The 24789-nt window shown below is 38.7% G+C and overlaps 1 protein-coding gene across 1 annotated transcript in view; it reads right to left on the bottom strand.

The window, feature by feature from the left end:
* Positions 1 to 3141: 3141 nt before the first annotated feature.
* The window catches only part of LOC102289736 (potassium channel subfamily K member 2), a 29965-nt gene continuing 8317 nt past the window's right edge, over positions 3142 to 24789 (bottom strand). Inside the window, exons 3-7 of the mRNA XM_005914477.2 lie at positions 21332 to 21449; positions 14700 to 14860; positions 13034 to 13229; positions 10811 to 10953; positions 3142 to 7008 (exon numbers count right to left, since the gene is read on the bottom strand). Of these exons, the coding sequence (XP_005914539.1) occupies positions 6652 to 7008; positions 10811 to 10953; positions 13034 to 13229; positions 14700 to 14860; positions 21332 to 21449 (975 nt within the window). The 3' untranslated portion in view covers positions 3142 to 6651. The remainder of the gene's footprint in view (positions 7009 to 10810; positions 10954 to 13033; positions 13230 to 14699; positions 14861 to 21331; positions 21450 to 24789) is intronic.

Below are 24789 nucleotides of genomic sequence, written 5' to 3'. Positions count from 1 at the left end.
CACAGCTTGTCTCTGATGTCACTGCAGACAGAATCACTAATGAACGAATTTCCAACCAAGTTGGCTCTGTGGCTGCATTTTTCAGGATGCCGTAGTCTACCTCTTTGCTATTAAGTACATCACAAGCAGCCTTTTCAGAGTGGAGTGACTACAAAGGTCCACAACAGCTATATACAGTTAAAGTCTTCCGCCAGCTGCAAGATCAGAGGGCTTTGAAAAAAAGGTTTCACAGAATTCTAGCTAAAGCAGTTTTCCTGTATACACAACCTGTTTGTTAAATAAGTTATAAAACCTGTGGATTATGATTGTTTAAATACTTACTTTGTTATCAGTCTACAAAATAAAAAGCAAGGCAAGGAGCAGTGAATCATAGCCTTTCTTAAAAGAGCAGAGTCAGAAGCTGTGTCCTCTTGGTGAAATGCAGCATTCGAGAATGTGCTTATAGTCCTGTCTGTCTGTTGACAGCTCAGAGGCTGGAAGGTGATGTGCAATGTCACTCTCCATCTTGAAAGTCATTAAGTAACCTGTCAGTTTTCATTAAGGAAAACTGTAGTAGGCTACGGAGAGGCGTCAGTGCTTTTGTTGCAAATTGCTTTATGTATTTCTGTATTTAGCACAGAAGAAAGTCGAGGACGACCTAGAGAAGAATTGTACATTATTGCACAAACAGTTCTCAATACAAAACGTTCGAGGTAAGTGAAGGTGTCAGTGCAGTCACTCATGAGTAGGCTTCTCGGTCCATGCTGTGCTTGTGAACCATGACGAGCATTTTGCAGCTTGTGACTCAGATCAGTTTGTCAGCACTTGTCCATTATCAGACGGTGTGCGTCATTACTTACGTGATTACCGCACTACTGTGTCCTTTATTGTTGAGGTGCACAGAAAACACACGTTGTTTATCAAGAAGAAATGCAGCAGAGTTCATTCTGGACAAGTTGGCAGTTATTCAAGATGGTGTTTCTGCTGATGTAAAGCAATATACCTTTTGTATGGCCTTGCAAGTCCTCCACCTCACAACTAGATCCAGTCCTCACTCCTTCTCTGGAACACATTTTTTGCTGAATCTCTGAGTCTGTTGCAATGATCTTAACACATCACTTGAGGTTGGAGTTTTTACTTCCACTTTTAAAACAACCACAGTTAAACCACTAAAGCAATCAAACTTTGATACTAGTATACTAACTAATTACAGACCAAAACCTTCAAACTCATTACAGATTAAACCTTCCCTTTTCGTGCTAAAGATATACTACTGGACATCTTCAGAAAATGTGAATGAGGCCGTAAATGTTGGTCTTTTAACTGTATTTTTTATTTTAGAGCTCATCTTACGAATTAAGACCTCCCTCACTGCCATTCATACTACACCAAAATAGCTAAGCAATAGATAATTGAATAGCCAATTAGATAATCTACTATAGAATTACCATTCTAAGAAAAAAAGGGGCATTTCCTGTAAATTAAGAGAAACCTCCTGCTTTATACTTACAGGAGAGTCTGGGAAATGAGCTGCTAGAACCTCTTTTATGAGTCTACACATTTGCCTCTTACAATTTAAGCCCAATTTAAGAAATGCTGCTGTACCACAGCAGCATTTCTTTATCATGTAGAAAAACTGAAACCTACTGTTGAAATTGCCCAATATCTCAGGAAGTAAATGTGTAGTTAAACTTCTTTACACTTAGAGAAAGGGACTTTCTTCACTCTTCTGGCCCACTTAAGATCATAGCGGGCTGTATGTGGTCCACCATGTAAAATGAGTTTGACATCCCTGGTTTAGATCATATATCACTGACAGGAAAGATTGGGTATCAGCCACTCATGACTTTTCCTGTGGTGTTCCACATGACAGTTGTCTTGGTTTATTACTTTTGCCCTTATATGGGCTACAACTTGGCAACCTGTTCACACAGCATAATGTTTTACCATAGTTGTGCAGATGATACATAGCTATACCTATCTGAGATAGATGACGAACTCTCTAACACTGTATTTGACTGACAGCAACAAATAGATCACCACAAACCTCTTAAAACTTAACAAGGACAAAAGACAAAATGTGAGTTCTTTTAATTGGGCCTAAAATCAGACATGATATGTTAATTAATACGTTAGTTACATTAGCTCACAGTAAAAGTCTTATTTTAGATTCTGATTTGAGCTTAAACTTCATATTGATTTTTATCATAAAGACAGCCTTCTTCCATTTTAGGAATATAACCAAGACATTACCCTTTATGAGCCTCCATCACTCATGTATTCATTTCCAGTAGACTGGATTACTGCAGTGCTCTTTTTGCTGGACTTCCCAAAAACATTAACAGAAGGTTTCAGCAAAGTTCAGAGCTCATTAGTCCCGTTTTATCAGTCTGCTGCAGGATTTATTTAAAATACTGTTACCAGAAAGAAATCTAGCTTCAGGCACTTTACTGTAATTTAACAGCAATATTTGTTTTGCTGCAGGAATAATGGAATAATGACACTAAATGTGCCCCATGCATCACTAACAAATACAATATTTACTGTTACCGTGTTAATCTGGTGAAATTTACAGTGCTCAGCTATTTGGTTAATAATATTAAGCTAAAACCATATAATTCATTTTTTAAAAAGTTCTACATCTTTAGTAGAAATCGCTGATATACAGTGAGACAGTCTTTTTTTGTCTTATCATTGGATTTGTAAAATATTACAATAAAAAAAATTGTGCTTTAAAAAAAATCATGTTTTAGAACAAAAACAAAATGACCTTTTTCATATAAAACCTTTTATTCTAAATATTCAAAAAAGTGGTCATGGTTTAATGTGACATACCATACATTAACACACTGGAAACATACAATGCTATATTGTTTTTAAAAACCAAACAAAGCCCCGGATAGGAAATTCATGATCAATAAACAACATTTAAAATAGCATGCAACACTTGATGATGTCATGTTTCAAAAAAAAAAAAAGATCACGTGTCCATGAAGCCTTCACATATATTCAACAAATAGAAATATATAAAAAAAATACAGTGAAAATTATTTGTGTTGTCCTTCCATCACAAATTGTAAAATTCTCATGCATCTTCCAAACCCAAGTTGTTATTATGACTATGATTGATACATGATTCTTGTTTACGGCATTCTGATTCTGAATTAATGAGGGCTGGAGCTTTAAAAGGCCTTTCACAGCATACCCACATGAGCTATTGGAACACCTTTGCAAGCATTTATCGCTGCGTTAAATGATGCATGTGCTAACGTCTATAATGAGGCTCCTCTCAGCTGTCAACGATGGGTGGATACATTCACCATGCTCGAATCAGGATTCTGATGTGAGCTACAGACCTAATTAAAAACTGTCACCTCGGGAAAAGAGAAGGAAACGTAATGTGTGTGGGCGGAAACTTAATGAGCTTCTTCAAACCCGAACGCACACGCTCAGTCGTGCAGTCGTTAATGGTCATACAAACCACCATGTGCATGTGGCCTTACGTGTCCTGACATGTTATATAATACTTCATTGACGGTCCTCCTTGACTTTCTGCAGCACTCACAGGCTGTTAATCACGTATCTGACAAGGGAAGCAGCAGCACAGTCTTTGCTTTGAGAAGCTACACTAAAGCTGGGATGGCTTTCCTCAGACTACTCAGCAATTATGTGCTAATAGTCTTTCTCCCAGTGTATTGCAGTTCAGCACATGGTACAGGTAAGTGTTTACATGGTATTGATTGCTTTTTAGAAACATAAAGAGAAGTAACAGTATTATTTGTTAAAGTTCCTTTCTATTTTCCTCAGTGATGCCCCTTTGAGTTTATTACACATAATAGCGAATGGCTTTTATACACGAACACACACGACCAGACTCTGCTCAAACCAAGAAAACATGTCAGGGATTATGTTGTGCCCGCTAAACTGAGTCACACTTGGGGATTAATGTCACTTGGGAAGTAAAATTGAAGTAATGTCTTAGCCTGTAAAGATCTTAGAAAGGCAAAAAACAAACAAACAAAAATAAAAACATATTAAAACTATTTCTTACACCTTTAGGAGATGGGATGATATGCAGCAATAATTATGATTTCTTTTTGTAAGAGCAGAATTACTTCAGATTTGATTTCTATACATACAAAAATGAAACATATTTCTGCATTTTTATTTATTTAAATGAACTGGAACATATTAGATACATAGAAAAACTGTACTGGCATAATCCTGAGGTCAGATTAAAAGGTCACTTTTGCTGACCATATCACAAACTACTTTTTTCCCCCAAAGTCATCTAAATGAGTAATGAAATATCAAGCTAATATAAGCTGGAGTTAAGTTAGTTAAACGTTACAATTGGTAGTTCATGGACATACATATTTGACAACTAATCCTTATATAAGGCCTTGTTTGGTTGGTTCAAGCCGTTTTAATTTACTTTTCCCTGAATTTCATCACTGTCTGTGTCTTGGCAAAGCAGCTATGGGAATATTAGATGAAGCCAAACTGTAAAGTGTGAAAGAACAACAAAGACCATATAAGGATGCAGGGGGAGGTGCTATAAATCACAAACCTATCAACCATGAAACTTCATTTGTGTCCCATTTGGGGCCTTTGTGCTCTCAGTTTAGCTTAGCATTCAATTTCCAGATTGTGGTTTTTGCTAAAACATCCTCATTTACATTACCCCTGCATGTTAAATGGCATTCAAGGGTAACTGGTGTGCTTGAACTAAAGGGTTGACTGGCCTCACTACTGCCACACCTGGAGTGTCAAGACAAAGGACACTTTGGGTACCTCTAAGATGCCAACAGCTTTGACAAATTAGCAGTATTTAATGGCAGCAGAATGGAGGAAGGTTGATATGGCATAACAAATCATAAGACAAACTGCAAAACTGTAAATGGCACTATTAAATGAATGGGACAGTGCCAGCTGTTGCTGTTTAAATGCACTGAACAAAATCAGACAAGCAAGATGCACTATACACTAGGAGAGACAAAAATGGAAAATATCCCTTAAAAATTGATTAACTTTTATATTTTAATAATTTAAAAGAAGAAGTAGATTCATATTCCGAGTAATTATAAATGGAAGTGAGATATAGGCTGTGCCTGAATAACATTCCTGCCATTAGTATAAATTTTCATCATCACCAAACCTGTAAGTGAGCAGCATTTTTTAAAATAATTTCTTCTTCTATATGATGCCCCTAGTATATCTGTAAAGCCTTAATCGGGTCACTAATGTGACACACAGTAAATAAGGATTTCTGATTGTATACATTCACTAACAACAATACATAACAGACCTTATCTTTATGAATAGAGGAACTATTCCCCAACCAGCTCAATCACAGAGAGCGGTAAGGTGGAGATGTGCCTCACAGCTTCGGATATTTTACTACTACAGTACCTCAAATGCCAGAAGTTCATTTAAATTCAGTTTTCAAAACCCTGAAATGCTAGATTTTAGAAATATCTTATTCTTCTGTCAGGAAAGCAGGATCATAGCTTTGGTATACTCGAGTTAGAGGGTTTGATCAGAAAGCCTGGCACTGTGGTTAATGTAACTGTCGGCACATTAAGATGGTTAAAGAAAAAAAACTAAGACAGTTGATAAAGCGGTGACCTTTTCTCAAATGTTACCTCAAGTAATCAAATATATCTCAAAATGCTTTCTCCTCCCTTGTCATGCAAACTCCCTCAAGTCAAAGAAAAAAAATGTCCACTTATTTTCCAAGACACATCCCAAACACATGATTATCACTGCTGTTCTCAAAAATAAGAAGTATGAGGGCGCGCACCAGCGCTGCTCAGTCTCTCACACACCGTCATCCTCAAAGGTTCAGTATACTTTTTAGTAAGGCACAAGTGGAATATTCCTCATAATGAGAAACTGAATGTCAGTCACAAAGGAACTAATATGTCAACATTCATCTCTATAGCGAGGGCAGACTGACCGGCAGATGCAAGGCATATAAATTCATGCTGTAACAAGCGTAATGCAAAAAAAAAGAGGGACATTCCTTTGTGTTAGCACAGAGCTGCTGCCTTGTAGAGAACGTGTTCATTGTTGATGATGCAGTGTTTTTATCAGTGAGGATCCTCTCGATCTGATGCAGATTTCAGGGCCTCTGAAAAATTCAGCAGGAGCTTTGCACAGACACATCTATTGCTTCCGAAGTTTGATGAATTTATTGGTCTTTGTTTGCAAGGGGTAGGAGGACAGGATGCCCAGTGTGTTGCTACCTCGGTACAGGGTTTTCATTTCCTTCCTCTGCTCAGGAGTTTTCTTTTTTTCTTCAAGCTCATGCCTCCAATACAATCATTTGCTCCAGTCTGGAACAATTTTTTTTATTTATTTTTTTTATTTGGCTCAGTCACTAGCACACCAGTCAGTCAGTCACGTTGATGACATAAAGACTTCAGACTTCTTTCACAGACTAAATCCAAACTGTGTGTTTTTATGTGTGAGGCTCACACACATGAAGGTACATGGCTTCATGACTGATTTATGCGATGGTTGGAACACAGTCTACTTAACAAATGTGTTTGGGTATGTCATCAGCGATGCTCTGTGAATGAACACAAAAGCATGTTTGTATCTGTAATCTCTGTCAGTGGCTAGATGTATTTTACACAGCTCCCCAAATCTTATTATTCACGCTGCTCCTCATTTGAGGTTTTCGATGATGGCGATCTCCTGTCGGTCGGCGTATTCTGGACTGAGGCCATTTAGATAAAGGCTGCCGTTCCTCGCCAGGGCCCCCGGGACAGGACTGAGGGAAAGATTCACTGTGGGATAACCCTCTCTGTCCTCACAAAAGTTAGCTGACAGCGTCCTCTTGCCAGGGGTCATTTCCTGGTTGATGGACGCATTAATACCCAGCTCAGATGACAGCTTGCGCTTGATGGATGCAGCACGCTGAAACTTGTCATAAATGTCAACACTGAGTCGCCTGCGGGTCTCTTTGAACTCTGCTGACACATTTGCAGTCCATTCTGCTGCATGTGCACGAAACTCCCCAACCTGCAGAAAAAGAATGAAGATTGATGTTTGAAGGCGATCAAACACGTGATTCTAAGTTCCTCTATCTACACCTGGTGTTAGAAAAGTCTAGTTTCACTAAATGTCTCTGTTTACTTGTGTTTGGGTAACATCCGTGAATTATATCATTGCTGGTATTTTACAGTGATAAAATTATTATGATAGATTGTGCAGTTGCACTTGTTGGTAATTTGTGTGCAAGTTTTGGACAAAGAGCTGAAGCTGTCTTCAGGGTTGCCAGATTTGTGGGTTTCCCACAGATTTGGGCTACTTTTAACATGGCATTAAAAGTTGACAAAATTAAACACAAAGTGAACGTTTATTCAGGGTGATTGTAGAATCCAGAATCTGAAGGCCAATGAAAAAATGAAAGGTAGTTTAGTTCAATTCAATTTTATTTATTTACAAATCCCAGCAACAGTTACCCCCATGAGCAAGCACTTTGGCAACATGGGGAAGGAAAAACTCCCTTTTAACAGGAAGAAACCTCTGACAGAACCAGGCTCAGGGAGGGGTGGCCATGTGCCACGACTGGTTGGGGTGAAAGAAGGTTAAATCTGCTTAACTCAGAAACAGGCAGCAAACACAGGAATGGCAAAAGATGCTCTGCCAACAACTGAAGGGAAAGACTGGGCTTAAATATGTACACTGAGTTTATCAAGGGAAGTGGATACAGGAGGGTGACGAGACACAGCTGAACCTAATTTAAAAAACAGGGCAAGGAAGAAAAACTAAAAACAAGAAACAATCAGCTACCAAAATAAAACAGAAAATAACTAAAGGGGAGCAGAAACAAGTAGTTAAGGACACTGGGGAGGCTAGACTATGTAAAGCATTCAAAAATATACTCTAAACACTAAAAAAAACAGACTACCAAGGTTGTCAAGACCAAACACAGCAGCAGTATAATAAAACAATAAAAAACTAAGAACCCTAAACAACCAGTCACAACTGAAACAGGACACTTAATAACCAAGAATACAAAGTTCCAAAACACAAAAACTTTCCAAAACTTAGGGTTCCAAAACACAGGACCATGAGAATAGCATATCGTACAATATCCAAGTATTCAAATTCTGTTGACATAAATTTATTGTTGACTTGAAGTTAAAATGATATGTTGCTTTTATAGGCTGTTAAAGATTCATAAAAGCTAAAATGTGTAAATTTAACTGACAGGAGGTTGCTAGACTTTTTAGGGTCCCAAATGTGCCCATGTGCCAAATTTGGTCATAAATAAATAAATCAAATATCTACAAATAAAAATTCATATTAAATTTGTTAACTTCAGTAACCTACCAACATTACTCATCATGTACATAAACTGCCGTACTAATATGGGGATCCCATTGCAGCATATTAGGCTGGTTTTGGTCTTGTTATTGCTGGTTGTAAGGGTGGTTTTGAGACACCGCCATGGCAACCCCGAGGCTTCTCTATTTCTGGCACAGTTCTAAGCATCTACACTAGAGACACTTTTACTGCCATCCTCTGTCACACAGTCAGATTAAAATTTAATTCATATGAAGAGACAAAGTAATTTTTTATAACTCTAATGTAGAACATGGAGTTGAAGCACTAAATCCAGGAAAAACAAAAAAACTTGGATGTGTTACATGAACATGGTTTATAAAATGTCATTTCTGTTAATCAGTGCAAACCCCTGTTTAATAGCTGTTATCCAGAGCATTCTTCCACAAAATATGCCAGCACTCCAATTAACAAAGGAGCACGACAGACCTTTTTAACATTCATTCATTATTTGCAATAAAAGTTAGCTACCGTAAAGGCCAACAGCAGATGTGGAACTTTATGAGAAGTGGGAAATGAATGAGAATAAAATCCTTTAAAGCATTAGTACATTTAGTCTCATTCTCTTGTGCTATCATCAACCTGAGGTTAGCGGACTTAAAAGGACTTAAAAGCAGGAAAATGTTTCCGAATTCAATGTGATTTTTAGAAATGGGTCTGTGTTGCGAGTTTTTTTTTTTTTTTGCTGCATTTGGCACAAGATGTTGTACACACATTAGAGGTTTCAGACATTTCCCCAACCATTCATCACTGGTCTGCTGAGATTTTTTCCCAAAGAATATTAATGCAGGAGCCTAAAGCAATGAATTAAAAATGAGTTTTTGTCATTGAGCTGTGTGTGACCTACTGAACAGGCCTCTGGCGGATATATACTGTATGTGCTTTGCACAGTATGCTTATTTATGGTTCCTGAATAGTGACAGGGAAGAGGGAGTTAGGCCAACACATCATTGATCCCACCTTCATTATGAATTAGACCCGTTTCTCCCGGCTGTTTTGTTTATTTATTAGGCTCTAAGGTACACTTGAATTGAAAATGATGGTGCACATTGGAGCACAAACACTGCACGCTTTCCCTGCTGTCTTTTCACTTTCTCTTCCCTTCCCCTAATCCATTCCCTCAGTCTCCCACTTTGTCTGTCAGTAATGCAATTCCCTGCGGAGCTCACAGCCTACACAGCTGTACTCCTAATTATGGCTGTGAAAGGATTTCCCACTATAGAGTGCTATATGCCCTTCAATGTGTGCATGAATGTGTGGCTTTTCCCATTCTTTCTACATATAAATAATGAACCTGCCACAGCAGCACAGTATCATATTTATCAGCACCAGCCACTGCAAACACACCAAAGATTTTGACCAAGTCCTGCACAAAATGGCATTTTTACATAACAGGGTGGGGCCAGGATGGAGATTGAGCATTTCACTTTCAACTGTGTGTGAGGAAAAAACTAAAAAAGTAGAGACAAATAGGATCATATTCAGTAACTGTAAAGAAACCCCTCCATTGACAAAGTTATATTTGTGGATAGTTAATCTGTAGCATCATTGTGAAACACTTTAACACATGTACAGTTGTTTGGTTGTAATTTGAAAGAAATGATTGAGAATTTTCTGAGACAAAGCACTTGATCTAAAAGGCTGATTGGTGAGCCACAGCTGAACTCAGTGTCTTTCTATATTAGACAGTTACAACAACTCATTGCTTCAGTTTTACTTGACGCCTTCCACCCTTTATTTTTAGTTTCTTCCGTCTGGGTGAAGTGTAAAACAACAAGGCTTAAAAACAGCTTTTTTTTTCCAGCTGCCATCTTTCAGATGAACAGATCATAGTTTTGCTTATATTGATTATTTATGCTTCATGATGTGGAAATTCTTTTATGATTATTTATTCAATTCATTAGGTTGGATTAGGCTTGTGTTTGTTTTAAAAGTGTGCAGGACTATTAACTTACTGCAGACCAAATGTTTGTACTCACAGGTACAAAAAAAGTAACCTGAACCTTTCTGTCATTGGAAAAAAATGCATTAACTACAAATTTGTTGGCTTTGCTACTTAAAGAGTGAAAATTCACTGAATACTAACTTCTCAATATACTTTGTAGAGCAGAGATGTCAAACATAAGGCCTGGGGGCCAGAATTTACCCAGCAAAGACTCTAATCCAGCCTGCTGGATGGCTTTGGAAAATGTTCCAAACTTGTTGGATACTTTGTGTGAAATAAAGGCCAAACAGCAATAAAAAAAACCCCAAAAACGTGAAAATGAAAAATGCTAATAGACCTCTCAAAGTGCCAACCACGAGCTTGGTTCCTCAAGCATGGGATGCTATTAGCATAAGACTCTAAGATAAATTTTGGGATTCGAGGGGCTGACAGAGTTCTTTCTTCAACTTCAGTTCAGATTCTGCATATCTGCATGCTTTATGTTGTCAGTAAAACCAACAAAAGAGCCAACTTAACAGCACTACTTGCCTCTTCTTTAGTTTTCTTGGAGATAACCCGAAACCAGTCTCCGATCATACTTAGTACTGCAGCAAAGTATGCCAAGCCCACCAAAATCCAGAAGAGCACCACGGGTTTATAGTAATCAAGGTATTCTGGTTTCTCGAACCCACCTGAAGAACAACAAACAAAACTGTGTTATAAAAGTCGGTCACATCGTTCTGGGATACTTACAGTGCTGTGCAAAAGTCTCGAGCCGCCTGTCATTTCTCATTAACATTTTGCTTGGAAAATGAGAAATAGCAGCAAATATTAATTTAAATATATGTGTGCCAATATTTACTACAAGATCCCCAACAGCACTGGCTGAAATCAGCCCCAAATCAGAGTTGCCACCATGTTTCACAGCTGGCGGTAGAAAAAAGCTTTAAACCTGAATTCAATTTCTTAAGTACATGACTTTTAGATACTTTTCATCTGCTGTAGATATTTTTTTAAGGCCTGACATTTCTTTGGTCCCCAACCTTTTAAAGCTTTTTTTTAGCTCATAGATTCTTGGGAATCATCTTGTTGGTGCAAATATGCTATTTTATGCATTTAAAAGTGTTAGATTTGACATCTGTTTTTGCAGCAGACTGCTAATAACAAAATGCCTAAAGATAAAATTTAAAATAGGTTCTTTCCCAAACTGGTTGTTCCCTTGAGTTAGGTGCCTTTTTTTTTGAACGATTGAATGATTTGTAGGTCAGCCTTGAAAACAGTCAGGTACAGGGAATGGACAGAAAATGAGTGAAAAACCAAAGAAAAACTTTTAAGAAAGTCTCTTGAACACTTTCAAACAAAGGTGTCTGGCTCCTTGGAAGAAATGAGTGGTAGCTAAAGACTTTTGCACAACGCTCTGCTTGACTTCACCCAAATCTATTTCTATGAATGACCCAGGAATAGGGGCTTTTATATAATGATTTTTCTATAATAGATCTATGTTGCATCAGTTCATGGGCTGGTTCTGGTTTTCTGTCATTGTGAACATATTACCTTAAGCCCATTTAAATGCCACCTCAGCCCCCATTATGGTCCTTACCTTTCAATGACTCCGTAAAATATCAGCAGGGATGAAGAGTCAGAGCCAGCCAGCTCAGTGTGCAGTTAGATAATCTCCCATTACAACAGCATTTTAACTAACGGGAGTCCACATTGATTAGCTTAGTGTAGCTACTGGGGGTTGGCACAGGTGCCACAATCTAATCTATAATCATTAGGCCTGTTCAGGGAAGTTTAATCCAGCAGTCTAAGTGTTTGTGATTTGTCCCATCTGCCTCTCTCTTGTTATCTGCCAAGAAGGTCAAATCAAGCTAATACCAGCTGCTACACAAATACACACAAGCTACGAAAAATGCACAGTACACCCTCTTACTTTTTCTATCACAGACATACTGTATTATGTACAGTGTGTTTAGTTAATTGTTTATAATTATTCTTTTAGGGTGTTTACAGACTTGCGTCATGAAATAGTGTGACATTTCAAGAAATGCGGTACGCTTATTACATTTCTTGTGGTGAGTCATGATCAGTGCTCTTCTCGGGTTTATTTATGGAAGGAGAATGAATCTACTTCCAGCAGCTGTATAAAATTTGAAAATAAGCAGGAAGCAGGGTATATCTGAAGATAACAAAATGCCAACTGGTCCATCAGACACAGTGTGACACATTGTTTATTCTGCAAAAAAACCCCCCAACAACTGTAAAACAAGCTTGCTGTTTCACAAAGATTAAACAATATGGTAGAACAAAATGGGAATAATTATTGTGAAATGAGCCAATGTCCGAAGGAAAACTATTGTCCAAAACTAATGTAAAAAATTACTAGAAGGTCTGGCTCCTTAGAAACATAATCTGACCAGTGGCTCTGTTATGCTTGCTTGGATATAAAGTAATTCCCATCAACATCTTCAAAGCACCAAATGAAGACAACATTTGGGAGACTAATCTGATGTTCTGGTAGAGCTCCAGAGACTCACACAATCAGTGGCTATGAGCTTGGTGGTCTTTACAGTTAAATATGTTATCGGTGTTCATAAGAACTACTGTTAAGGTGCTTGTAAATTAAAGTGAGGCACAGAATATAATTGTAGTGCACTGGGAGGCTTATCACTGCTGCGCAGATCCTTTGAGTCAGGCTGGCCGATAAATCATTCAACTATAAATACACTGATTCTACATAAAAATGAAAGACCAAAGAAAAATTCAAGTGACCTTTTTCTCCAGCGACAAAGTCTCCAAAGCCGATGGTGGTGAGCGTGATGACGACAAAGTAGATGGACTCGAGAGTGCTCCAATCTTCGATGTGCTTGAAGATGACGGCTGGCAGGGCCACGAAGATGAGGCACCCGAACAGGATAAAGAGTAGCGTGGAGATGACGCGAATCTTTGTCTGGCTGACTTTCCACTTCTGTAGGGAGATTTGTTCACATGAAGAATACATGATGTGCACTTTCGGAGACTAAAACTTTAACTTCAATCTGTGGGAGCGATAGGGAAGTGCTTGAAAGAATTCAAACAGCGCAGAAGCTTTACATGGAAACACTGCGGCTGAATTTTATGAATAGTTACCATGTGCTTTGGTTTCTGATGTGCTAATAAAACAAGATGTTTGTTTATCCTTACAGGTGCGGCCGCTGGCGATACATCGTGAATTTTTATTTGTATGCTATCCTTTTATTCCGATTCCGATCCAATTTTTTTCCTGCCTGTCCTGCCTTAGATATTGTCAATATGTATACTACATATAATGTAATAACTGAAAAAAACACCAACAACAACAACCCATGCTTTTATTTATTTATTTATTTGGATCTGAATATTGTAATGAGTCACTTTCTTTGACCTCTTCCTAGGAATAAATTGTATGTTTTCTAACATCTCAAGCTGTGAAGTTCATGCGACATCATTTCCACTCTCAGATGGAACACCCGCCCATGACTTGACATCCCTTGGAAATGCTCTAATAACAGATTTACTACATTTTTAGTAGCAGCTACTGTATGCTAATTGATACATTACAGTCAGCACTTGCACTGCTTCAACAACAGCATGCACATTTCATTTCTTCATTATCCCCAGAGTTCGTCTTTTGCTTGAGTTACTGTGCATTATATTCTGCACGCTGTCAGTTTTTGTGCTGCCCTTGCACTCATGGTGACTGCTTTCAGCTGGGTCTCTTGGTATCATGCCCTTTTCCTCTGCAGTTATGTAAGACCAAAGCACAGCACCTCAGAGGTAAAGTATAAAGAGCAGACAGCCCTCAGATCACTCTGTCTGTGATGTCTTATGTCCTCATCGCTCTCAAAAAAGCATAGTACAACAATGCACAGTTGAAAGGTAATCTACAGTGAATGTTATAGAAACAAATTAAAACTGCATCACTGTATTTCCATGGGGACCAGTGAAACTGATGGATTTCAGCACCTTCACTGCACGGCAGTGAGTTCAGCAGGTGGCAGTCTATCTTTTTCCATTGTCTCCATGACCTTCCAACCTGTCTTTTCCTCCCCGGGGAGGGACAGAGCCAGCTATACATCAAAATCAGTACCCTGACAAAATGCTTTTGTCAGTGCTTTTATACTGAAACAGGAGACTCTTAAACTACTTTTTGAGGGGACGTATGAGTTCAGCTGACTTTTACGGAAGATAAACAAAGTACATCAGGAAATGAAAAACATCTGATAATTAGGCCCTCATCTTTTTTTGTCTTTCTTCTAGGAATCTACCAGATGCTACACTCTTCAAGGTAATAAAAGTCAGTGCCTATCTACCTTATCAACAGATTTGTATTCATTTTTAATCTAAATTCGCAATAAATTTCACTTTTTACAACTTTATTCATGTATAATGTCACTGATGGATAGAGAACATATCTTACCACGATCATCTTCTCTACTTTGGCAATGCCCTTCCCAAAAATAGTTCCCAACTGGTCCCCGACACCAGCCAGTAAGAATCCAAATAGGGGAATCCCCAGCAGGGCATAGATTATACAGAAGATCCGCCCACCTTCTGTGTGAGGAGAGATGTTCCCAAATCCTGAGAGAAATGACACACACACAGTGAATGTTGAGTGGATCTTGACAGTTTCAGTGATGTTATGTTTCCAAATTATTCTATCCTCTGGAGCAGAACATAGTTTTAATGTACAATTTGCATACTTTCTAACATAAAAATTAAAGGCGATTGTTGATTCATAGTTGAACCTGTTTTATTTTTCTCTGAGCTTTCATTCATGAAATTGCACATTTTTAAAAATCGTATTGCTCTCTACTTTTGCTATATCACACTTGTCAGTTTAAATCATGAAAAATCGTGTGAACGAGTGTTTGGTTTTTCTTCTGTAATGAAAAGGAACATGAAGAGTGAAGGATCCAAATGCAGAAAACAGACATTGGTTAGATTAAACAGAAGGCACTGTTTATTTAGATTAAAAACTCAGATTTAAGTCCTAAACAGAAGATGAGCAAAGTCCAAAATCCAAACCCAAAACCCTGAGGCTCAGAGAAACATGCAAGCAAATGAGCAGAGAAGCAGTACTACACAACAAGCAACGCAACCAAATCGTTGCCTGGTCACTGGCTGGATCCCTCCTTATGTGGGGATGGCCTCCCCCCCCCCACCGGCCACCTTGATGTGTAAGGTGGGCTGACCCATGTTAGAATGTCCGGTCTGTGCCTCCAGGGCTCGTGGGTGCCTGTAGGCCAATTGGGTGGGTTAGGGCATCTTGTCTCAGGGAGCTTCTCCAGTCCATTTTGTCTCATCCCTTTATTGTGACGCAATGTGCAGATGAGCTCCAAGCCTTGGGACTCATCTGCACACTCCAGTCTACTCTTTGTGGTGGTGGCGCTGGGTGCTGCCCTAGACATGGCGGTGTTCAGGACCGTTGTCATTGTCATTGTGTGCCTGACGTCTGACTTCTTACCGCCCTCTGGCAGGGTGTTGGGAATGGGGCTGCCTACTGAACCAGTCTTTGCTGGTTCTCTCTTTTCTTACTTGGTCTTCCATGTCCCAGCTCCATACATCACATCACTCATTCCCTTAGGGTCTTGGGGGGAGGGGGGAATCATATAGTTCAGTGGTCCCCAACCCTTTTTGCGCCACGGACTGACCTTTAAGGTGTCGCTGATAATTACAACAAAATAAAACCAGTAACGGTACCACAAAAAGAAGATTTATTCAGAACAAACGGGAAAAGACCCATGGAAACCAAATTAACAATAAAACGATTAAAAAAATAACGATAAAAACCGATAAAACCCTGAAAACCATAAATTTCACACCCAAGCCTCAACTCTCGCGGCCTGGTACCAAACGACGTACCAGTCCGTGGCCCGGGGGTTGCGGATGGCTGATGTAGTTCACCCCAACCCCCCTTTTGAGTAGTAACTCTAATAATTATGGTTCACGACATATAACCACACACATAGGCCATGGGGGGCAGTGCAGTACCCAGAGGCTGTTTCGTGGGGCTGCTGCAGTGGTCCTATTCACCCCTTCACTGACCCTCATTTTATCTGTAAGTTAGACATTGAGGGTCTTTGCAGTACCAGTTTGCCACTGGTTCGGGGCAGCATTTGCTCGCCAGGTTCTTGAGTGCCTGGAAACCTGGGACCCTATTCTTGAATTGTACCAGAGTGACAGGCCTCTATCAGGGTTGATTCCCTTTTGTCTTTGGTCCTCTGGGACTCTGGTTCCATCTCTGCCTGCCTTTGGACATGCTCTCTCTCTCTCTCACACTCATACTACAAGAAGATTGCTGATTTATGTATCTGTGTATTTTATAATTGTTGTGTTGCACGTGTTGTATGTCTGTTCTTTTTTTATACAAGAGCTGTAGTTGGTGATACATTGTGCTTTTTTTCCTGTCTGTCCTGCCTTAGACATTGTCATACTGTACCACATATAATGCAATTACTGAAATAACACAAATAGAAATGGATAAATAAGCAGAGAAAATATTCACGTGAAAAAAAACAGAATTTCAGAACTTCATTCATTACAGGCTGCAACAAAACAAAACCTGCCAGACAAGAAAATTTTCACGAAGTCTGACTGTGCTATGATATGATTGCTGAGAGGCACAAAAGAATAGCTTTGAGAAATTTCAGTAGAAGCTGCGTAACGTCTCTGACTCGGAAAAAAGCTTATTATTCGCACCCTCTATTCTCAGCCAACTCTAACATGAATGAAAAATGGGGGGAAAATGAAACGATGAACACTGAGCTGTACCTCTCAAACCTGAGAAACAAAAATATGAGTCTATTACAGTTTTAACGCCTTTGTTTTAATCCCCAAACCCATATTTAGCTGCAGCTAGAAAATCAGTCAAGATTGTGTTTAAAAACAAAATCTGCGCCTCTCGTACTCCTGACCCCACACACCCATCAAAATGCAATATCAATTTCATTATTTAACGTTTAATAAGGCATCTGCATAATGAACTACATCCACTTTTCTTCATTAATGTAGTCATCTGTCTCAGGAAATGAGCTGCAGGGTGTCTTCTAACAACTTTCCATGATCACATTGGAGCAGGGTGACACCTAATGTGAGAACAATTGTCAATCATGGCTCAGTAATTTTAAGATCAGTACAATGGGAGACAGGATGTCGGATTAGGTTTTTTAACCTGCGGGTGACATTGCAAAACAAATGAGAAGCAGGAGCGCTCTAATTTGAACCTGTACTTAATTCATTTCTTCCTGAATTAATTCTAGTTTATATTCTAAGCTCATCTTTTGTTTTATTTCAATAGCATACATAAAAGCTTAGTACGGTAAGGGTATTAGTCACATGTGGCAGAAGACATCTGTGGTATTCATTCATCTGTCTATTCATTAAGCGATGTTGTTACCTCGTTATGCATAAATAATCAAATAATAAATAGTTAATAGGAGTGTCATGATGACTACATATTGATTAAAATCATGACAGATATAAATAAAAAAATGTTTCTTTTTAGTTTTGTCATTGAAACGTGCAAACATACATGGAAATACAGTATAAGTATAGAGTATGAGGCAAAAACAGAGCTTATACAATTCTAACACCTTAAGAGTCAATATTTGGTATGACCACCTTTATCCTTCAACACAACTAGAACTCTCTCAGGTAAGCTTTTGCATTTTTTCTTTAAGTAATCTTCAGGAATAGTTCTTATTAAAAAAAAAGCATTCAAAGCTAGTTTTGGATGCCTTTTGATTCATTCTCTAGCAAGATGATCCCACACTACTTCAGTAATGCTGAGTTTGGGGCTTTGGGGAGGCCAATCCATGACTGATCATGTCCATTGTATGTTTTTCTAACCAGATATGCTTTTACTGCACTGGCAGGAAAGCTGAAAAACTCAGATGAATCTAATCAGGCGACTTCCATATGGATCAAAATCTGACAGTGTTTTTAATTCCATCAGTTTTGATCTCCAAGAGCTCCAAAACCACTGACTGAGCTCCAAACCATGACAGCACCTCCACCATGTGTTTCAGATGGCTGTACACACACTCATTGGTGTGCCTCTCTCCTGACCACCTCTGTGGATAGTGACAATGATTTGAAACAAAAGTTTTACTCGTTGCCACTTATTTTCAATCTAGCTCTAGTAATTTGGCAAACCTGTTTCCACTGAGACCATTTCTCACGAGGTTTCCCCGAACAGGTCCTATGCTAGGTCCTTGTTGGATTTTTATTTTTCCTGATTTTTAAAGGACATGATTTTCAGATACTGTCCATCTGTAGATATTTTTTTAGTCCTAGCACTTCTTCTTCTGTCCTCCACTTATCCGGTTACCTCAAAAATTTAAGGCTACACCATGCTGAGACATGCCAAGTGTTCAGCTCATTGCTCTTTGCTAATCACTATTCTGTGGTTGTCGCATACAAGTACTGGATTGAAATTGACCACTCAAGACCACTTTGAAATGTTTTTTTAAGTCTGGGTCCTTGGAAGCAAAATATAATGAAATAATGACTGGCTTCACACTTTTATGCAGATATCAGCATTGTTAATATACTGATTTACTGTGTGACTGTAACTGTGATGTGGTAGTCTGATAGTGTGACAGCCCTGGGCAAACACAGCCAATTTTAAACCATCACATATTTTCTTAAAAATATCTAAAAACATAAGAAGTCATGCATTTAAAATACATTATCTGCCTTCTGCTCTACCAAGATGCTGTTTTCCTACAGGACTTGCAATATATCAGACTTCAAAAACCATGAAAGGTATTCTTGAGTTAGTTTCAGAGCATTGCCTCATGAACAGTACATTAACCTTAAGATTTTAGAAGGAGGAGCCCTGGATCACCTCTTTCCCAACACAGTTGAGTGGATTATGTGATGATTGCATATAGTAACACGTCAGGTCTTGTTCAATCTCTCGTAGGAGCAATGACAATTGCAGTGGACAGTAAAAGCTTAATGACTTCCTTCTAAACTCATTAAGTGACACCGGGAGAGAAAACCAGCTGCACAACATTTAACAGAGTGACTTCATTAGCTACAAAAAGACACAGGCTCCGGGTTTGGTTGCTCTTTCTCTTTCCTTGAATCAGATGTTGGTACAGTGGGTTTGAGGTGGTATCAAAAATATATAAAAAATATACCTTTTTACGGAAAACCATTGCACAACGTGTTGCAACATGTTCTTGTAAAAACAAACTTCCAACAGAGTCCAAAAGGAGCAAAGTTGTATGAGAGAATAATAAAAAATTTTCTACAGTCTATAAATAATAAATCATTTGAGATCTGTTGGTGTAAATACAGTAGAAATGTGAATTTCCAAGTATACCAGTCTTAACAAAGAAATCCCATGGGGGAGAAATGCTGTGAGATCAATGATTACTGTTCTTTTGCTCCCAGGAGAGGGTAGGAAGGAGCCAGGAGAGGCAACCGAACCCACAAAGTTATTCCAGTTCATTTCCTCGATAAAGGGCAACGATGAAGGGGGGTATGCTATGTTTCAATAATGGGCATCCAATTAAAGATCACATAAACAAATGAGTATGTGTGTATGAAATGTAATGTTTGATATGGCTTCAGAAATGTTTTCCTATCTGGACTCTTAATAGATTCTTTACAGGCTGTGCGCTGACAAGAAATGACATAATGGCTTCTCTAAAGCAAGATGTCTTTGCATAGCAGCACAAAGGCCACAGAACATTTTGTTCCAGTAAGGCAAAATTAAAATGATTGCCAACAGAGAGAGCAGCAATTATATGTTGTTTGCACGAACAACCATCAGAGATACTACAAACAAAATCACCACCCGGGATCGAGACTTCTGTGGCAAAATCTAATTTCAAGCACAGTTTACTACCAAAAAAGATTTCAATTCTTAATTTCAGACAGTTTTGGATGCTTCATGCTTTTTTAATTAGTTTTTAAACTAAAGCAGAGCTCTTTCACTTCTCTGCATCACTTACTGCACTCACATTGCATAGAAAATCTAGTAAACCTGCTTGTACTGAGAAAACTCGACATCTGTAAATCACTGGAGCACAGGAGTATAAAAGAGAGAGTCAACATACTCAGTCTCAGGTGAGCAGACGAAAAACCCACAGTGCAGTCTTTGCTTTTTCGCAATAAATTCGAGGGGAAGCATATTTTAAAGCCAGAAGGCAAAATCCATTTATGGTAATGCAATGCATTAGCAACATTTTATCACAAGGATGAGCTGTGACAGAATCCAGGAAATATGAAATGAAGCTCAACAGCCCACCACACAGATATGTTATACCCATCGTGTGTGTGTGTGGAGGGGAATTTTTCATGAGCGGAACTGCAAGCACAAGCCTGGCGCAGTGCACCAAAATCTAGAAATCTGGAAAGAGGTTGCAGGAGAAGTCTTAGTGTTAGCAAGCAAAATCCAATGCTAAAATATTTATCAAGATCACACTTAGGGTGTTTTTAAAGGAGGGTGTGCTCCGAAAAGGTGCAACAGATGTGAAATGGAGCCCAACAGCCCACTGAACAGACACGGCGAACTGTCATGGTCCAATTGGAAGAGCCAGATGAGCTGTCAAACCGGTTGTGTGGGTGTTTGTGTGCGTGCCATTCCTTTTTTCTGATTAGTAAGCTCTTACAGCTGGAGGTGACAGAGAGAGAGCAAATGGTGTAAATGATGGAAAAAAGGGAAGTGTGTTTGAGTTTCAGGCTGTTTTTTTGCTTGTATGAAGCCAAATTACATTACTACATATTTCAGCTGGACATTTAAGTTCTGTTATGTATAAAGAGCACAGTAGCTAACATTGAGGGCACAATTTGCAAATGAGGTACAAAATTATTTACTGGGATAATCTCAAGTGAGAGGCTGCTATAGACCAAACTGGATCAGGACAAGTATTCAACTAAAACAACTATTTAAGGCCTGTTCAGGCACTGGCTCACACTTTTTGGTAGTGGGACTGAAGTGTATCCACTTGTATCCAAAATGCTTCCACATTGTTCTTACAATTTATTTGCATTTCCATTTTATTTCACAACCGAACGAGAAATTTCTCTGCTTACCGATGGTGGTGATAACAGTCCCAGCGAAGAAAAAGGAGGAACTCATGTCCCAGAGGCTCGTCTGATTGGATGAATTTCCCGAAGGGTTCACACCTTCTCGAATTGCTATAACCACTTGCTGCAGAAGAAAGAAGAAAAAAAAAACAGCCTTAGCATGAAATAAATAATACAGTAAATATGTGCCGCTATTTTCCATGCCAAAGTTTACATGTCACAAGCAAAAGATGTGGAATGACCTGCGCACAAGTTCATGATGTTTTGAAAAATCGCTTTTACATTTTTTTCTATACATCAAAATGAAGTTTATGTGTAAGTTGAATAATAATGTAATCGTCTGCCTTCTTTCCTGGACGTTCGGCTACTAGTCTGTTCTTTACATCACTACCAGTTTCCCACGCTGTCTGAGTCAGTACTGACTGACATTACAGTCCTATCATCTTCTTGCCTGCCTCCTTTGAGCCAATCTGCCTACATTCTGTGTTGTTAAATCTGAGTACTCTGTCATTCTCTCTTTCAGAGTCTCATTCGTGCAGCTCATCTCCTCCCCATCCCCACCACACCCAACAGAGCTCTATCCACCAAGCCTCAATCTACACCTTCACCACCATCTAGGGATCCTGTCCTAAATCAATGCTGGGATTCTGCTCTGCCATGAAGGGTCATCAGAGTTTAATCGGCAAATACATTATTTAATTTTACTCTCTCAACAAATCATGTTCAGTTCTTCTAAATGATCTCTCCTTATTGAAATTCTCATGCAACATGTAGACTTGCTTCTTTTCTCACCTATTTGCATAGAGTCTGCTCAGTCTATACTTAACACTGGGCATTTGATTACAGTGAGTTCACCCTGCTGGCAAACTGCATACTGGATAAATATAGCCAGACGCAGACAGCTGTGGCATTATCGCCTTTCTTTATGATAGATTATGCCTTGGAAAGCTAATGCATTAAAATGTCTGATGTGTTCCAGAAGGAGGGAAAAATTGAATTCAGGGAGATTGCAGAATTCAGCTACTGTGATAGATGTCCGCCTAAGACACCATAATACGGCCTAATAAGTGACTGGTCTCCTGATGGCTATTCATAGCTTGGCATCAAGAATACTTTTAAGTGGTATTTAAAAAAAAAAATGAAGTGCCAAAAGTGCCAAAAATGTTATTTCTTTCAGTGGCAACTTCATAAGCGAATCAATCTGCATATGTTACTTTTATAACAAAATAACTTTACTGCAGTAAAATGTTTACAGACTGGTACAAAAATGGTTTTGCCCTCTATTGATAGTTTCGCCACTTCACAACAACTCTAGACGAGATACATTTTCTTAACAGCTGAATTATAGGTGCTGCTACTTTGACATGTGCCCAACAGGAAGCTGTAGTCACGTCTGCTAGGCCCTTACCTCCATGCTGCTAGATCCAACCATTTGTAGTGTCTCTGCCTTTGGGAGCATTTAATTGCAATGACCTGACAAATGATATAGTTTGCTGCTCAGCACGAGTTTCTTCTTTAGTTTTAGTGAGTGAAATTCCAGTATTTTATAAGTCTGTTACTAAGCACTAATTAGGATTCAGCAGTTAGCTACGTATGCAGCTTGCAAACTGAAGGGAATATCGGACTCCAAATTTCCACAGTGACAATGAGTTTAAGACCAGTGTGTGATGTCACATCCAGTTTTATAACAGTTTATGAAAACAGCTTGTTAAAATTTGTTCCTCTTCTTTGTCAGCATGTTAAATATCTATTTTTAGCCATAAAATGATCTTTTCCTAAACCTAACAAATAAATCTATTTGTATAAACGTGTGTAATTCACAGACACACACCAGCTAAGAGTTTGATTTCTCCTTTTATCCTGCTGATTTATGTAATTAATAAAACACATGCTAAGTGCATTAAACTGTACGTCTCCTGTCTTTATCAGGTTAATTTCAACCATCCTAAAATTGGACTGAAATATTTTTTCACGATGAAGCATGAAAATAGGACGCCGCTGCACACAACCACCAAACAGGTGGTCCTCTGATAACATCAAACAGAAAACAGGCAACCGGGTTTGAGAAGAAAAAAATGTCAGCACTTACAAAAGTGAAAATAGCATAAATACCATGCTGAAATAGTTTTTAGCATGAAACATGAAAACAGGACGACACTGCCCAAAACCACCAAATGGGTGGTCCTCTGGTTCCATCAAACAGAAAACAGGCAATGAGGTTTTAGAAAAAAATCAGCACACAAACAAGGTGGAAATGGTCATTTCCAAAGGAAGCATTAAAACTTGAACTTAAAAATTTACTTCCAAATAGAATGCAACAAGCCTAATAATTCCAAACCACATCCCAAAACTTCAGAGCCCCTGCTTATGCAATACGTCTTATCCGTGATCAACTTTGGGGGTCATCATTTTGCCCCTTCCAAAATGACAGCTGACAGCTCCTGACTCCACCTCTATAGTTCTATCTGTCTTTATATATCCATAAATGTTTCTGCTCAACTCAGCCATCATATCACTCTGTGATCAAACAAGACCTGATGTCCACTTCAAGGGACAGAAGCAGGACATAAAACGTAAAAAAATTACAATTTTGAAAAAGAACATTTTGTCTTCTGGATCTTAGGAGGTTAAAGTGTGTTAATGGAATATAATAACAATACTACAACAGTACTGTACAATAGCACACAACAGTCTGTGTCTGTGATCTTCCTGCTCTTCCTGCTACCTGTTTCTAACTGTTTTTCTTTTCTTTTTTGGGGGAGTTGACTAGTTCAACTGACCTACTTAACCTATATCGATCTCTAATCACTAGTGTATAACCTGCACAGATATTACAGTATGTAGGTAAAGCTGTAAAGCTGAGAGTTGCCCAGGTAACCACCGGTCGCTAGAGAAAAATGTGTATGTGAATAAAATGTTTGAATTCCTTGTTATGAATATTATGAAAATTTCCTTGTTTAGTCTACTAATTTTTTCCTCCTCATGGACTGCACAAAAAGTTACCCAAGGACACACTCTGAGAACTCTGATTTTAGATCTAAGGTGTAATAAGAGAGAAAAAGGGCACAATTAAAAAATCTGTCTACCGCATACAGCACCATGGAAACTGTCACAGATTCATCATGACGTATTCATTTGGATTACTGATGTTTCAGATCCATGGACAGAGATTCCAGCTTGAGTAAACCTGAGCCAAATAAGACATCGATGAGTACGGCAGACTCAGCTAATATAATTAATCAAACAAACCCCGGCCTCTCTCTGCTACTAGGAGATGGAGAGGAAGGATCGTATTGGCTGTTTGGTATCAAGGATTACAGCATCAAGATAAAACAAGAAAGATAAAAGATCAAGGCTAGTGAACTGTCATTTCCTCTGAATGCTGGATTAACTTGATCCCACCAGGTTTAAAAAAAAAAAAGAGAGAGAGACTCAGGTCAACAGGGGAACAGTTTAATTTACTG

This window comes from Haplochromis burtoni, unplaced genomic scaffold, assembly GCF_018398535.1.
Source record: "Haplochromis burtoni strain Fernald_Lab_line unplaced genomic scaffold, NCSU_Asbu1 Contig_8, whole genome shotgun sequence".
NCBI lineage: Eukaryota > Metazoa > Chordata > Actinopteri > Cichliformes > Cichlidae > Haplochromis > Haplochromis burtoni.
This window is presented reverse-complemented; position numbering and strand designations above follow the sequence as displayed.